This window comes from Odocoileus virginianus, chromosome 5 (genome assembly GCF_023699985.2).
Source record: "Odocoileus virginianus isolate 20LAN1187 ecotype Illinois chromosome 5, Ovbor_1.2, whole genome shotgun sequence".
Lineage (NCBI taxonomy): Eukaryota > Metazoa > Chordata > Mammalia > Artiodactyla > Cervidae > Odocoileus > Odocoileus virginianus.
Genome location: NC_069678.1, coordinates 12,312,590 through 12,330,593, shown reverse-complemented (window position 1 = coordinate 12,330,593; position 18,004 = coordinate 12,312,590). Strand labels below are relative to the sequence as shown.

At 39.2% G+C, this 18,004-nt stretch overlaps 1 protein-coding gene across 9 annotated transcripts in view; it reads left to right on the top strand.

Moving 5' to 3' along the window:
• Positions 1-18,004, top strand: part of GON4L (gon-4 like) — an 88,976-nt gene that overhangs the window by 33,165 nt on the left and 37,807 nt on the right. For all 9 annotated transcript variants that reach the window (XM_070467472.1, XM_070467473.1, XM_070467470.1 and 6 more), the window contains 5 exons: positions 2,831-2,881; positions 3,485-3,580; positions 4,610-4,729; positions 5,322-5,492; positions 11,265-11,457. In XM_070467472.1, coding sequence (XP_070323573.1) covers positions 2,831-2,881; positions 3,485-3,580; positions 4,610-4,729; positions 5,322-5,492; positions 11,265-11,457 — 631 coding nt within the window. The remainder of the gene's footprint in view (positions 1-2,830; positions 2,882-3,484; positions 3,581-4,609; positions 4,730-5,321; positions 5,493-11,264; positions 11,458-18,004) is intronic.

Here is an 18,004-nt window from a genome sequence, read left to right as displayed (position 1 = left end):
AGTGCTGGGTGGTAACTTTTGGAGTATTTGAAAGCAGTGAGCGAGGACAGTCTTGCTATTTGTGGCGTGAGAGATGTGGCCGAGTGGTTAAGGTAGTGTATTCCCGATTGCGTTTCAGGGACAGTTTTATCACGGCCACCCTAGTATGGGCCCCTCATGAGTGCTTACTGACAAATGCAGATTTGGGGCTCACCTCAGACTGAAGAGTCGGGACCCATGGGCGGGGCCTGGGAATATACATTGTTGAATACTAAGGTATGAGAGCCACCTGAAGACTTCTAAAGCATTCTGGTGCAGCACAGCAAGCTCTTTGACGCTGGGGACTGTGTCTGTTTCTGCTTCACAAGCACATGTCCGGCTTGTGCTGACCTTTTGTGACAAGGCAGGGGGTAGTCCTGAGGGAGTCCATTCTGTCTCTGATAGTAAGGAAGATTTGCCTCCTGGACCCAAAATACCTATTATAGTTTTTGTCTGTTTGTCTGATTCTGTTCCTTGCAGCCCTGTAGAGGAAATATCTGCTCCTCTTTCATATGACCTTTCCTCTAGTTGAAGAATACTAGTATATCTTCTTATAACATTCTTTTTTTGCTAAATGTCCCCAATTAAAAAAAAATTTTTTTTTTGGCCATGTTGCACAGCACATAGGATCTTAGTTCCCTAACCAGAGATCGAACCTGAGGCCTCCGCATTGGAAGGTGGATTCTTAACCACTGGCCCACAAAGGGAAGTCTCATGCATTGGCTTTTTTTTTTAGAATCACATCATATATATATATCTGTCTAACTGACTAACTCTGGTTGCATAAAGTGAAATTTCATCTTTGGGAAAGTAATTACAAATGAACATGTGGTAGCTATGATGAAAGCAGCCATCAGTGATACAGAAGTTGTATGAAGTCTGCCTGACATAGAATATAATTAACATTAATTCCATATTTGACTTGGGGAAAAAAAAACCCAAGGAGATCCAAATCAGGCTCTAGATTATGTTTACCACTCATGTATATTTGCATAGAAGGAGGACATCCCAAGACTGTGGTTTATGTGGGGAGCAAGGTTTAAAGGCCATTTCTCTTGCTTTTTAATGCTTAATAGACTGACTCCTTCCTGATGGATTTGGCAGTAGGGAAATCTGTTGGTTTAAAAACAAACATGATTGTCTGGGAAATCCCATGGATAGAGGAGCCTGGAGGGCTACTGTCAATGGGGTCACAAAGAGTTGGACATAACCTAGCAACTAAACAACATAAACAAGACTCTGATTTTAAAACTCTTGACTGTAGGCATCCAGTCTAAAAAATCTTTATGCAAGTGTCCTAGGAATCAGGTATAAGAATGTGTGTTGAAGCATTTTTTGAAATAATAATAAGTTAGAAACAACATAATTGTACATAAATGAAGAAATTGTTGAGTTAGTACATGTCAGTTCTTACCGTGCAATACTCTGCAGCAAATAAAAACGGGCTTATAGTGTGGACGTAAAATATTTGTAAGACAGAGTGCTATGGGAAACAATCTGCATGATAATGTTAATAATTGCAGTCTCCTATTTACATACATATGGTTTTACATACATATGGAACCTGTTTACATATGTATGGCATATGTGTGTGTGTGCGTCTAGAAAAAGATTTGTAATAATGCATATCAAGCTGTTGATGGTTTCCTTTGCCCAAGGTGCTAGGATTGGAAGAGGAGGAATGAAAAAAGGGCTTTATATTATTTATTTACTCCATTTACTTCTAGGTTATTTGATCTTTTTATAATCATGTTTTTGTGGATGACAAGTAATTTTCTTTATCACAGAAAACTTGGAAAATGCAAATATACAATCTCTAATACTGTAAAAAAATAAAAAATAAAAACAAACATGAGATGAACTATGGACCTGAATCACATTACTCCCTTCACCCTATATTGGGCCTACACAGAGCTAGCTGAATAAAATAAAATAAAATAAAATAAAACAACATAGCAGGGCTGAGAAGATATGGAGGACCTAAGGATTCTTGTAGAGACAAAACCTAATGACCTACTGGAGTTTGTTCATGGTGATTTTGTTTGGGTCACCATGAGATGGTCAAGAAATTATACAGTCCAATTATACACTCTAATGGCATTTTGTCAGGAGTATATAAGAGATTTTAAAGGATTCTTTAAAAAACTACCCCCCCACCAACTCTATTCTTTAAAAATTAAGAAAAAGTTAAAAGAATTTTAGAGTGACTCTAGATTCCATCTAAACGTAACAATTGTAAAATTTTGCCATATTTGCTTTATGTGTGTATATATCTATTTTTTTTCCTGTACTGTTTTGAAAAGAAGTTGTGTACAAATTGATACTTCACCCCTAAATCCTTCCTTAAGAACTTTCGATGGCTGGCTGTTTGGAAGCATACTTACTGTAGCTTTATGTAATTGATTAAGAAAAATTACAATTTATGTGATTGATTGTTAATTGATACAGATGGCTGCTATTGCCTATAGTATCATAGATTTGTGTACTGTGGTTGCTTACAAATAGTTTTCACATTTATTATTCTATGTGAACCCAAACTATAATATAAAGTAGGCAAGACAGACACTTTGTTCATTTATGGGTAATACAGATTATTATTAGGTTTAGGGCAGAAATGCTAATGGTGGGAAAAGATTTGTCTCTCCTTTTCTTCTGCCAAGCTCTGACAAATACTTGAGAGTGTAGATCAGTACCCCTACATCACTGCAGTTACATGTGAGTCCCATGGTTCCTTGTGATGGTAGAGAAGTAAAAATGAAAAACAGTCCATTTTAGTTAAGAGAACTTACCGATTTATATTCTTTGTTGGTAGGTAATTCCAACATGGAATATTTCACCAATTAAGAAGGCCAATGAAATTAAGGTAAATTTGGAAGAGGTAATTCTATGCTTCTCAAGAAAGACTTCATCAGTCTCAAAACCCTTTTATTTGTTAACTTTTTTTGGACCTATATATTTAGTTAAATTTCAGCTTTGGTTTTTTCCATTCTATTACTGTTGGGTTTGACTCTCATGCTAGAAATTAAAAATTGTTTTTTAAAGTTGATTTATTTCTTATTTTATTTTTGGCTGTGCTGGTTCTTTGCTGTGAGGGCTTTTCTTGAGTTCTGGAGAGCGAGGGCTCCTCTCCAGTTGTGGTGCTCAGGCTTTTCATTGCAGTGGCTTCTCTCATTGAGGAGCCCAGGTTCTAGAGCTCAGGCTCAATAGTCGTGGCGCACAGGGTGTGGGGTCTTCCTGGATCAGAGATCGAATCTGTGTCTCCTGCATTGGCAGGGGGATTCTTTACCACTGAGCCACAAGGGAAGCTCCTAGAAATTTTTTTTAACTCTTGACTTACTGCTTGCTTTAGCTGCTTATGCTCTTAGGATTTCTTTTTACCTGCTCTGCTTTCTCCCCTTTAGTTTCCAAGTACATATGATTCATATTTTCTAATCAATTCATTTTATTTATTCCTCTAATTATGTAGCCTCCTCAGTTTGTGGATATCCACCTTGAAGATGATGATTCGTCAGATGAAGAGTACCAGCCAGATGATGAAGAAGAAGATGAGACTGCTGAAGAGGTCAGTGGTTACCTGCGTGAGTGTTAGTTGGTAATATAGAAAATTTTTGGTTCCACAAGGCAGACTGTACTTTGCTTCCTGAGTAATAATCACTTGTTCTATACAGAGGGTTGAAACACAGTACTTTTTCAACTCCTTTCTTTACATAAATCTAAGACTATGACTCCTTTTCGTGTTCCCTTGAGTATTTTCATGTCTTGTATTATGAAATATAATACACATATAATGTGTAGAACTGTGCATAGGATAAAACAAAACTATACAGCTTGAATAACTATAAAGCTAATCCTCATTAAACTTCCTTAAAGTCATTAAATGTAATGTTGCCAGACACCTCTTATCACAATCACTTTTCTTCCCCTACAAATAACCACTATCTTGACTTTTTGGTAGTTACTTCCTTGCTTGACTTGGGTTCCATCCCTGGGTTGGGAAGATCCCCTGGAGAAGGGAAAGACTACCCACTTCAGTATTCTGGCCTGGAGGATTCCATGGACTATACAGCCCATGGGGTCGCAAAGAGTCGGACACGACTGAGTGACTTTCACTTCATTTCCTTGCTTATCTTTATAGTTATATCATCTAAATATACAGCTCTACACACTATGTTCAGTTTTTTGTTGTTTCTGAAACTTATGTAAATGAAATCATTAATGTGTATATTCTTTTGTTTGGCCTTTTTAAAATTTGTTCAATACAAGTCATTTGAGATTTTATGTTTGTGGCTGTAGTTTTTTCATTTTCATTATAGCTATGTAACAAGTCTGTTTTTTAATGTGTTCCTTGACTTGTTTGTTAAAGGATTTTAAATCAGTGCCTTACAGTTTTACAAAGGTTATGACACTGATGAGTATAGTGATCAGATCCCTGTTTTCTACTTCAGAAAATTAAGCTTCTATTTAAATTTTATTCTTTTACTCTGACTAATTAAGTGATTGATATTTTATTGTTCATTCTATTGAGATACCTCAGACTAAGTAGAATGAGGTAGGGGCATAAATATGAAAGTGAACTGGATTTGTTTTGTAGAGTTTATTGGAAAGTGATGTGGAAAGCACCGCTTCATCTCCACGTGGGGCAAAGAAATCCCGATTGAGGCAGTCTTCTGAGATGACTGAAACAGATGAGGAGAGTGGCATATTATCAGAGGTAAATCCATACATTGCTAATAAGATAAATTAAAAATACTGTATAAGTAGATTATTTAACTGTATAAATAGATAGTCTATCCATGGTGATTCTGAGCTGTCACCTTTTGCCAAACATGATTCAAGATCAGTAACCATGCCATTATCTTCCTTGTATTTGTGACTAGTTATAACTGAATTTCCAAGTCCCTTAAGTCAGTGAAGGGTTAAGAGAAAACTGGAACTCAGTGACAGGCAGAGAGATTTTTTGAGTTTTTGTTAAGGTTCCAAATATGAGTGACTGGCAGGGTTTCTTTTCTTCTCCCCTTCTCTTTTTTGTATGTGTTTTCTAATATTCTGAAGCCATTTTATTTTATTTCCCATTTTCAGTAACCTAAGTAGCATCCTGTTGGCTTCATTGGAAATAGGATGAAACCTATTAGATTAATTTACTTGACAATGTCTTTGTTTTTTTCTTTACCTCTAACTGGCTGGGAAGAGAAAAATCGCTAGCATGTGGAAGATGTGCTTCTCTCTTCCTGCTTCTTTTTTTCCTTCCACTTTTCCTCCCCTCCTCCCTTTCATTTTTTAACATAGTTGCCTCTTTTAATTAGGCTGAGAAAGTCACCGCACCTGCCATCAGGCACATCAGTGCTGAGGTAGTGCCCATGGGGCCTCCGCCCCCACCAAAGCCCAAACAGACCAGGGATAGTACTTTCATGGAGAAGCTGCACGCAGTAGATGAAGAGCTGGCTTCCAGTCCGGTCTGCATGGATTCTTTTCAGGTGAATGTAACTCTAAATTGCTGAGAAAGCAAATGGAGTAATCAAATTGGGAAGGGAGAATGGAAAATATTAGATTCTGATATAATAAGTTCGTGTCATGAAATTATAGGTCTTTGGTACTATTTGGTTTGTACTATTTTATTGTAAGTGAGAATTAAGTGAGAATGGCAGTTCCTAAGGAAGGAATAAAGGTATGTGACAGAGCATTTTTTAAAAAAAATTATTTATCTGTCTGCACTGTATCTTCGTTGTAGCATGTGGAATCTTTAGATGCAACATGCAAACTCTTAGTTGTGGCGTGTGGGATCTAGTTCCCTGACCAGGGATTGAACCTGGCCTCTGGCATTGGTTGTGTGGAGTCTTAGCCACTAGATGACCAAATAAGTCCCACAGAGAGAACTTTTAAATATGGAACATAGAAACAGCCTTCAGCCAGATTCCTCAAAATTAAACTTTACCATAGTTGCTTTAATATCTTCTCCTTCTTTCTCTTTGTACACGTATTTTTTTTTTCCTGAGTCACTTGGGAGTGTGCTGCAGTCATGATGATCTTTTACCCCTAAATACCTTAGTGTATATTTCCTAAAAATGAGCACATTTGATTATGAAAATAAGGATGTATAATATTATATATAAAGTCTATTAAAGTTCTTATTTGGATTTTGCCAATTGTCCCAATAGTCTTTTGTATAAAGCCAAAGAAGAACATTTTTTTTTGTGATCCAGGATCCAGTTTAGAATTCCATATTGTATTTAGTTGTCTCATGTCTTAGACACTTTTAATTGGGAACAGTTTCTCAATCTTTCTCTTTCATAAGCTTGACATTTTTGAACCTTGTGAAGAAATTATTTAGCAGACTATTCCTCTATTTTGACTTTTCTAATAGTGCCTCATAATTTGATTCAGATGATGTAATTTTGGCACAAATATCCCAGAAGTGATGTGTCCTTTTCAGTGCATCATATCAGGAGGCACATGACTTCTGTCATGTTAAATTTGATCATACGGTTAAGGTGGTGTCTGCTTTTTTTCCCCTTGCTGTAAAAATGTTATTTTTCCATTTTAAAATCAATTAGTATGTATCCTTTTTTTTTGAGGTAAAACATGTTTTTTTACCCACTTATTTTAGCATCCATTGCTTATTCTTTTCACCCACTTATTTTAGCATCCATTGCTTATTCTTGATTGAAATAATCATTACTATGGTTATTGTCAAATGGTCACTTTCTAAATCCCATCATTAGCTAGTTCTCTTTTTTGATAAGTTTAAGCATGAACTTTATTTATTTATAAAACTTTATTTTATATTGGAGTATAGCCAATTAACAATGTTGGGATAGCTTCAGATGCCCCAGGTAGTTCCTTTTAATGTTTAGGTTTCCCCCAATAGTCTTGCCAGTCAATGAAAAATATGTCTGTCTTAAAATTTAAAAACAGAATATTAAATAAAACAGCTCTGAAAGGGCCATTTAATTTTTTAAATTTTTATTTAAAGAAAATTTTTTTTTTTGGCTGAGTTGAGTGGCATGCAGGATCTTAGTTTACCAACCAGAGGTTAAACCCATGCCCCCTGCAGTGAAAGTCAGAGTTTTATAACCACTGGACTTCCAGAGAGGTCCCAAGGGTCACTTAGTTTGATCACCCTGCTTTGGAGTGAATGAGTAATAGTGTTGGGATATAATAGTTTTTATGTAATAATTTATTCATACACATACTGAATGACTGAAGGTGGGGAATAACAGTGTACGAGACAGAAAAGCTCTTTCCTCTTGGACCTTATAGTCTGTTGGAAAGAGATAAACCGTAAATGCATAAATTATTTCAGAGATGGGTAAGAAATGAGCTAAATAAAAGCGAAGAAATAAGGTAGTGCCTTATGGCAGAAAGTGAAGAGGAACTAAAAAGCCTCTTGATGAAAGTGAAAGAGGAGAGTGGAAAAGTTGGCTTAAAGCTAATCATTCAGAAAACTAAGATCATGGCATCTGGTCCCATCACTTCATGGCAAATAGATGGGGAAACAGTGGAAACAATGTCAGACTTTATTTTTTGGGGCTCCAAAATCACTGCAGATAGTGAGTGCAGCCATAAAATTAAAAGACGCTTACTCCTTGGAAGGAAAGTTATGACCAACCTAGATAGTATATTAAAAAGCAGAGACATTACTTTGCCAAAAAAGGTCCGTCTAGTCAAGGCTGTGGTTTTTCCAGTGGTCATGTATGGATGTGAGAGTTGGACTGTGAAGAAAGCTGAGCGCTGAAGAATTGATGCTTTTGAACTGTGTTGTGGTGTTGGAGAAGACTCTTGAGAGTCCCTTGGACTGCAAGGAGATCCAACCAGCCAATCCTAAAGGAGATCAGTCCTGGGTGTTCATTGGAAGGACTGATGCTGAAGCTGAAACTCCAATACTTTGGCCACCTCATGCGAAAGTTGACTCATTGGAAAAGACCCTGATGCTGGCAGGAATTGGGGGCAGGAGGAGAAGGGGACGACAGAGGACGAGATGGCTGGATGGCATCACTGACTCAATGGACATGAGTTCGCGTAAACTCTGGGAGTGGGTGATGGACAGGGAGGCCTGGAGTGCTGCGATTCATGGGGTTTCGAAGAGCCGGACACGACTGAGCGACTGAACTGAACTGAACTGATTGTGATGCTGTACATAGGATGATTTAAAAAGTCCTTCTTGGGGAGGGCACATTTGAGCTGAGATCTAAATAAGCAGGAGGCAGGCATCCAAAACATCTGGGAACATTTGAAAAAGCTTTTTTATGATATTTTCCGATTTAATGTTAAAAATGTCCCTTTGGCTAAGATGTGGGAAATGAACTATAGGAGAGCAAGAGAGGAAACAAATCTGTTGGGATATTATTGCAGTAGTCTAGGGAGAACTTCTTAAATTGATCTACAAATTCAGTACAACCCCTTTCCAAATGTGAGCTGCTTATTTTGCAGAAATTGACAAGCTAATCCTAAAATTCACATGGAAATACAAGGGACCCAGAATAGCCAAAACAGTCTTGAAAAAGAAAATAGTTGGAAGTCTGTACTTAGTGATTTCAAAACTTATTACAAAGTTACTATAATCAAGACAGTCTTGTACTGGCATAAGAATAGACATATAGACCAGTGGAACAGAATTGAGAGTGTAAAAATTAACTCTGAAGACTTCCCTGGTAGGCGGTTAAGAGTGCACCTGCCGTTGCAGGGTAACAGGCCCAGCCCCTGGCCTGGGAAAATTCCATACTCTGCAGGGCAGCTAAGCCCGTGCGCCATAGCTGCTAAAGCCCACATGCTCTAGAGTCCACTTGCTGCAGCTGCTGAAGCCCTCATGCCTTCAAGCCTGTCCTCCACAAAAAGAGAAGCCGTCACAATGAGGAGCCCACGCACCACAGCTGGAGGGTAGCCCCCGATTACCGCAGCTAGAGAAAGCCCTTGTACAGCAGTGAAGACCCAGGACAGACAAAAAATAAAGGAAAGAAAATTTTAATTAAAAAAAAAAACCCTCTTAATTTGTAGTCAGTTAATCTTTTAGGACTTCCTGGTGGCTCAAACAGTAAAGAGTCTGCCTGCAGTCCGGAAGACCTGGGTTCGATCCCTGCATCAGGATGATCCCTTGGAGAAGGAAATTGCAGCCCACTGCATTATTCAAGCTTGGAAAATTCCATGGACAGAGGAGCCTGGCGGGCTACAGTCCATGGGGTTGCAAAGAGGCGGACACGACTGAGCGACTTCACTTTGAACTTTGTAATCTTTAACAAGTGTGCCAAGACCAAGTAATGGGGAAAGAATAGTCTTTCAACAAATGGTGCTGCAGTAACTGGAAATAAGTTCATTTGTGTCTTTTTTTTTAGATTCCACATGTGGGTAATATCATATGTTGCTTGTCTTTCTCCACCTGCCTTGATTTACTTAGTATGTCCATCTATGTTGTTGCAAATGGCATTATTTCCTTCTTCTTAAAAATATACTCTGAGTATCTTTTAAAATATATAGATATTTATTTGGCTGCGTCAGGTCTCAGTTGTAGGACATAGGATCTTTGTTGCATCATGCAGGATCTTTCACTGTGGCACACGAGCTCTCTAGTTGTGGCATGTAGGCTCAGCAGTTGTGGGGTGTGAGCTAAGTTGCTCCACTGGGATCTTAGTTCCCAGACCAGGGATAGAACTTGATTCCCCTGCATTGTAAAGCAGATTTTTAACTACTGGACCACTGAGGAAGCCCCCATTACTTCATTCTTTTTTTTCTAATGTTTTATTTTTTTAATTTTTTGGCTGCACCATGTAGCATATGGGATTTTAGTTCCCCAGCCAGGGATTGAACCTGTGGCCCTGCAGTAGAAGCCTAGAGTCTTAACCACTGTACCACCAGGGAAGTCCCCATTATTATTTTTTTTAATGGCTGAGTAACATTCCTTTGCGTATATGTACCACATCTTCTTTATCCATTCATTTGTCAGTGGACATTTAGGTTGCTTCCCTGTCTTGGCTGCTGTAAACAGTGCTGCAGTGAACATGGGGGTACATATATCCTTTTGAATCTTATTTACAAAACAGAAACAGACTCACAGTCTTAGAAGCAAACTAACAGTTACCAGGGGGAAGAGTAGGGGAGAGGGCTAGATTGGGAGTTTGGGATCGACAGGTACAGAGTGCTGTATTTAAAACAGGTGACTAACAGGGACCTACTGTATAACAGCAGGGAACTCTGCTTGGTATTCTGTAATACCTAAATGAGAAAAGAATTTGGAAAAACAATAGAAAATAAACAAAATACAATTGGTGCTGCAACAACTGAAAATTCATATGTGAAAGTATGAAGTTTGATTTTACCTCAGACCACACTCAAAATAGATAACTCACCTAAATTTGAGAGCTAAAACAATGAAACTGTTACAAGAAAACAGAGTAAATCTTTGTGACCTTTGATTTGACTTTTGATTACAACACTGTAATAAGTAATGAAATCTTATAACTCAACCATAAAAAGACAACCCAATTAAACAATGGAGAAAAATGTGAATAGACATTTCTCTATTCCTTTCCTTTTTTCTCAATAAAAAAGAATGAAGTACTGATACATGCTACAGGATGGATGAACTTTGAAAACATGCTAAATGAAAGCAGCCAGAGACAAAAGGCCTCATATTGTATGATTCCTTTATATAAAATTTCCATCATAAGCAAATTCATAGAGTCAGAAAGATTAGTAATTATTGGAAACTGGGATCAGGGAAGAATGGGGGGCATCTGCTAGGAAAAATGAAGTTTCTTTTGGGGGTGATGAAAATGTTTTAGAATTATATAGTGGTGGTGCTCACTCAAGTGTAAAACCTACACAATTATGCACTTTAAAAGAGTTTTATGGTATGTAAATTTTATCTTAAAGACAATAACATCAAGTTTTTCGTTCTTTTTTTGTTGGTGGTGGTGTTGAAATTTTGATTTTAAAACTGATGTCATTATAAGATACAAGGATATATTATACAACATGGGGAATATAGCCAGTATTTTATAATAACTATAAATGGATATAACCTTTATAAAAGAGAGGCTGGTACTACCACCACCAACAAAAAACAAGAAAAAATTAAAAACAATTGATGTCATTGTCCTTAATGGTTCTCAAAGAATAACAAACCCAAATGATTTAGAGAAGAGACCTTGTGGTTTATGCTAAGAAGAGAAGCACACAGGATATGATGAAGTTTGGAGAAACTGAAAGCATTAGGCATCCAGTGATAGATTTTTGTTTCCTTCTCCATTGTCTAGCCCATGGATGATAGTCTCATTGCTTTCCGAACTCGCTCTAAGATGCCACTGAAGGATGTTCCCTTGGGGCAGCTAGAAGCAGAGCTCCGAGCTCCAGACATCACCCCAGACATGTATGACCCCAATACAGCAGACGATGAGGACTGGAAGATGTGGCTGGGAGGACTTATGAATGATGATGTGGGGAATGAAGGTAACTGCTTTTGTTTGCATTTACTGTCCTCTCTGTCCATGGTCTCTGTGGTAAAATTTTCATTAGTTAAAATCTTAAGGGATGTTTTCAGTTGATTTAATTTTGTATTTAACAATATACTCTAAATCAGTAGTTAAGTCCCCCTTCCCTTTTTTCTGTTAAGAGTCTTTTGGGGAATCTTTTGATTGCTAAGATTCTGCCTCTGAAATGTAAATGTACATATAATTTTATATATGATTGCATGAGAGCACATTGTTTTACTCAAAGACTATCGTGTTAGTTAAGATTCTTCCTGATGCAAGTGGAAGAATCCTAACTCTCAGCTTGCTGAAGGGCAAATGAAACCAGACTTTGGAAAGGGCAGAAAAACCTGCAGTGGAATTGAGGCTCTGTTTAGGTCCACTTTCTCTCTCTACAGCTGTTATCTCTACTTCTTTTTGTCAGTCAACTCTATTCTTAAACCTACTTTTCTACAAGGCTGGAAATATGATCATAAGCACGCCATTCACTTTTTGTTTTGTTCCCACATCAGAAGAAATCTTCCCCTCAGGCTCCAGTTTGAAAAGTCCAGAGGAGCAACTCTGATTGGTTTGGTTTGATCACATACCCACTCTCTTGGGGTTGCATGGTTTTGATAGGAAGACTGTTTAAGCATGGAGGCCTGTGATTGGCAGCACCTCATAAACAATGTGGTTGAGATAAGCAGTTACTCAAAAGAAGTGATAGTGTTTCCAGAAGTAGGGAAGGAGAATTGATCAGACACAAGCAACGTTGACTACAGTCATACGTGGTGTAAGAATCCTTGCTGCAACCCTTATTTGTTTTAGAATATAAGTAAAAGTTCTGTCTTTAAAACAGTGAAATAGAGATTGTTAAAATTGTTTTTGGTGATTTTTTTTTTAAGTGTACTATAATGAAGATCAGGTATCACTCATCATTTTGTGCAGTGTTTCTGTAAATGTAGAGGAAATGAGAGATTGCCTTAGTTTGTAGTGATTACCAGATGATTCCTTTACCCCTTTGAGAATGTGCTGAAGCCATGCAGCCACTCCCTGGAAAAATGTCCACATATACATACATGAAGCTTTTTTGTCATTTTTTGGGGGGAGATTTATAATTTTCTTGAAGTTCATTTATTGACACTTCCTTTTTCTATCAACCCATCTCAAAGTTCAAGGCTCACAAGGCTCAAAAACCTCTGCAGAAAGGAATGAACAGGGACAAAGATAATTCTATCCATTTTATAAAAGTCTCAGAAATTCATTGTGTTACTTTGTGTTTCAGAATCCATGTGTTATACTGCTAGAATTAGAACCCAGTTTAGTTTTCTAGGAACATGTCTCAAAGAAGTCTCAGGGGGCATGAACGCATTTTTTAAATGCATATGATACTTCATAAGCAAGCTCTGCATTTTATCCTTAGACCTAAGCTAAGAGAAAATAATGATAGAGATTATGTCTTCTGGATTTATTAGTGGCTTTATTAGTTCAGCAGCTTTGTTGCCTTAATTGTTAACACCTTGGTTGAAAGAGCTGAGATCCTGGCTATTGGGGAGGAAAGGCCAGACTGGGTTGGCTGTCAGGATTTTGGGAGCCTGGACAGTGTCTCTCATAGTTAGTGTCTAGAATTTGAATCAGAATCACAGAGTGTGAAAGGATGTTTGTGTTGGATGGTGTTAAGATGTAAATCCCATTCCAGGGCCTTGCCCTGTACCTACTGAATCAGAATCTCTTAACAGGTATTGACTAGGGATCTAATTCTCATGTATCCTAAAGGCTGGAAACCACTGGCATGGGAGGAATAGAAGAGTATGATAAGGGTCAGTTGAGGAAATGGAATAATGGTTTGTGGGGAGGGTGAAAATCTTTTAAAACAGAATTATTTTGTTTCCTTAGTAGGATCTATTTCAAAAAGGGAATATGAAGCCAGTGACTGGGGTAGATTTAGAAACCACATCTACCAGCTGAGTTTAATGAGTGCTGGTAAGTAGGAAATAATGCTAGATATAGATCAGAGTACCAAACTTCAGCCATATGCTGGTTTATTTTTGTAGTATTATGTGGTTATTTTCATATGTTCTAGTACCATCTGCTCTTCACATTATCAAGAGTCTCGTTTGCAAAAAATAATTTAAGAGGTCTGCTAAAGGAGTTGGTACACCAAATTGAGATCAGCTGGTTAGATGCTGACATTGGGTGTTAATATCAGTCAACAAAGTAATTAGACCCAGAGGTTCCACAATCAGGGTACTAAAAGCCAAGCAGAACTCAGAAGAAACCTTCCCAAGTGATTTTTCAGCATGTTTACCAAATGAATTCTCTTAGAATATTGGCTGGCCCACTTGTATGATATAACCAGAAGCCTTCTTTGTAGATCTTGCACCTAAACAGATGGGGGTCCAAACGTGTGTACAGTATCCATTTGATATAGGCTTTCTCCGAAACTTAAATTATTTAGCAACACTTGTAAAGAATCTGCTCTAAAGAGGCTTACATAGAAAGTACTGTAGAGATTAGGAAGACAGGATTCCATTCCTAAGGATTTAAAACATTTTTATTGGGGAGATGACCTATAGATGGGTGAAAAAGACTTCACATTTAAATAACTATATATTAACAATGCAGATTTATATATTGTAAACATAATAAATGTTGAATGAAGAATATCAGGTTAGCTAACACAACATTGTAAGTTAATTATACTCCAATAAAAATTTTTAGAAAAAATTATCAGGTTAGATTGGGGTTTATCAGTACAGATTTTTCAGTGATGGTGAGTCAAAGATGTTTGTGTATATATTTTTATTTTTAATGAAAGATACTCATTTGTTGTGAAAAATGAAAACATTACAGAAGGGCACAAAGTGAAAAGGACCAGTTCTGTTCTCCAGTTTTTGTTAATTCTTTCTATTTTCTGTATATCCAATCAAGCACATATTTATCTTTTTTTCCATGAAAGGCATCATACTATACATGTCATCCTGCATCTGCAACTTGCTTCTTTCACTTAATATAATTTAGAGATCTTTCTATTGTAATGTATACAGATCTACCTCTTCTATTTAATGGCTGTACAGTGGTAAGGTATTTTTGTTTTAATTCAGTTCCTCAGTTGCACTAGCCACATTTCAGGTTCTCAGTTGCCTCATGTGATTACTGTTGTACAATGCATATGTATTAGAACATTTCCAACCTTGCAGAAAGTTCTGTTAGATGATGCTCATCTAAAGTTGTCTTGGGAAAAATTTCACCTTAATATAACAGTTCTGTATTTTATTGGCTCCTTCACAATTTGTATTTAGCAGTCTGTAGGGAAAGAGCAATGGTCTCAGAAGGTAATGGCACCCCACTCCAGTACTCTTACCTAGAAAATCCCATGGACGGAGGAGCCCGGTAGGCTGCAGTCCATGGGGTCGCTAAGATTCGGACATGACTGAGCGACTTCACTTTCACTTTTCACTTTCATGCGTTGGAGAAGGAAGTGGCAACCCACTCCAGTGTTCTTGCCTGGAGAATCCCGGGGACGGGGGGAGCCTGGTGGGCTGCCGTCCATGGGGTCGCGCAGTCGGACACGACTGAAGCAACTCAGCAGCAGCAGGAGGGAAGGAGTAAATCAGCCAAGATGGTGGTGGGCAGGCTCCCTTGCGTCACAATGTACCTTCTTGGTCATGGGCCACTCTTGTTCTGTAAACACATAAAAACTGCCCCTGAAAAGCCCTTGAGGCTACATTATGGCTGTGTGTCAGCTGCGTCAACCACGAGAGAATACAGCGTGTCTGCTGCTTCGGCTGCTGTGCCAGCCTGGAGAGAACAAACAGTCCGCAGTTCCCATGACTCCTTGAGTTTTCCTCCAGCTTCCCTTGCCTACCCCGGGTTCAGAGAACAGTGTGCACAGTGAGGAACAGCAAGGCAGCTGGCGTCGTTGACAGGATGCCCAGGAGGCAGAGGAGCCTGAGGCACCAGCACATAACGTTACCAGGTGGCCGCAGTCCTCTCGGTGCGGGACCTGGTGGAAGACTGGGGAGTGGTGGGCAGTTCACCAGAGAACATTGAAAAGGCATGACATGTGGTGAGTTCCCGTTTGCCTGACAAGGTGGCTGGCACCGTGGGGTGGATTCTCCTACCTGCCTTGAAGGTGAATATGGATAGTGCCCTCTATGATGCCACGCAAGTGTGCCAGTTGCAGAGACAAGAAGAGGTGGAACCTTGTGTATGTACGCTGAAACAAGAGATGCATGGCCTTGAGGAGGAACCCATTGCCTCGGACTATGAAGTAATGAGGGACGATGATGATGAACATTGTGAGACCTGTGGTCCCCACTTGGCAGCAAGGCCCTATTTACAGCAGAAAGTGAAACCTGAGCACCCTGTGGCCCAGGGGGAGCATCCACAAGGGGCCCCCAGGGTGACTGAGTTCACAAGATATCACCCATATACACAGGTGGAGTTGGTCGACTTGGGTAAGCAGTTTCAGCAAAAGCAAGGAGAACCCTTGGCAGCATAGCTTTTGTGACTCTGGGACACAGGAGTGTTTGATATCCTTTGTTCCGGGGGCAAAATAGAACAGTTGGCATGAATAACCACTCACCCCTCATTGAGACAAAGGTTACAGAACGCTAGGCGACTCATGCAGGGGGTGCCTAACCAAACACATACCCTGATGGAATGGATTAATGCCGCCATCCACACCGTGTGGATGAAGGCAGGAGGACTCCCAGACACTAGCTATGGAGGCAGCTGCAGCTGGAGCAGCAGTTTACCAGGTGTGAGAAGCACCCAGAGCAAGAGATACAAGCAGTTACATGAACTCATGATTTGAGCTGTAATCCTGAAGATCCAGGTTCGTGATTGAGCTGTGAACGCCACAGAAGTCCCGTCTCTGAAGGGTGGGCCTGCCTCCTGTGGGAGGATTTTGTGAGTCCTTACTGAGAGAAGTAGAGGGAGAGCATACAAGACACCATTTTGAAAGTGTGAAGAGCCTGAAGCGGGCCCTAGCTGGCAGGGGCCACTTTTGGGTTACACAGATGCAAATGTGGGCTGATTTGTGTGAAGCTATACTGTAATAGCTGTGTCCTGTCTTTAGATCTAGCTGTGTCCTCTCTTGCAGATTTAGAACAGTGTACTGTGAAGGCTGTGTCCTAGATTTAGAACAGGGTACTGTGAAGGATGTGCGCTATGATGTGTTACTAACTTCTGACTCTGTTGCAGATTTAGAAGTGTGAAAGCATTTGGAAGGAATCATGTGGGTGGGCTGTGAATGCTGTAGAAATCCCTCTTTGAATGGGTGGGCCTGGTGCCTGTGGGTGGTTTTGCAGGTCCTTAGTAAAAAGCCCTGCAGGGATGGAGTTGCCCCTGTTGAGGCTTTCCTGCAGTCTCACAAGGGCAGATGGTGGGCTGGCGATGGAAGACAAAGGCACTCCATAATGCAGTGCGTGGCTCTTTTAGCCCCGTGAGGGCAAGGACTGCAGCATGAGTTCCAGGTGATACTGGGCGTTGGGTTTTGCTCTGCTTTGGGGATGTAACTGTTTGTTGTAGCATCTATTGCTGTTGTAGAATGTGGATTCAGGGTCTTTGTCACCTCACCAAGGGAGTATCTTGGAAGACGGACTGCATGTGGATTGTGAGGTGAGAGACCCTAAAGGGGTGGAATGTAAGGAAAGAGCAGATTAGCCAAGATGCTGATGGTCAGGCTTTCTTGCCCTACAGCCTCTCACTCTTGCCTCACGTTTTATAAACACACGATTAGGTAGCAGCTGAGATCACTTATAGCACTGTGCATGTATGTCAGATGTACCCACTTGGCCATGGGCCACTTTTGTTCTGTAAACATATGAAAGCTCCACCTGAAAAGCCCTTGAGGCTGCCTTACGACTGTGTTGACTGGGTCAACCACGAGAGAATATAGCATGTCTGCAGTTCCTATGACTCCTTGAGTTTTCTTCCAGCTTCCCCGCTTGTGCCTCGCCAACAATGTGTGAACAGTGAGACAGAATCTAAAAGACATGATAGCATCAACATTAGAGAAAATTATGAGGGAGAAAAATATCCATATTTCTGTATTCTTATATAACAAATGTTTAGTATTTTTTGTGTATTTTTAGTTATTTCTGAGTCTTATTGTAGGGATATAATTTTTTCATGCTTATGAGTATTATATAAGTATTGTGTTGTACTTTTGTCATGTATATATTGATCATGTATATAATGCTTAAATTCCGCATGTATCTTCTATCTTAATTATAGTCATTCCTTAATTATTGTGAATTAGAAGGGTTTTTTTCTTTTACTGTCAATGCCTTTGTATAAAGAATTTTGCAAAAAAATATTATTTTAATGAGATGCACTACTCTGAGTTTACTGAGATAAGTTATATGTTCACTTTTTTGACTTTGGCTGCATTTTGAGAACTTTAAGTCTTGTTTGGAGGAAGGAAGGAACTTAGCTTGGTGGGGAGAATAGGTGAGATGAGTCAGCTGTGAGAAATGATCTATACACAGGCACTGAGGAAGAAAAGAATAAGTAGTTTAAAAACTTCAGAATAGGGAGTT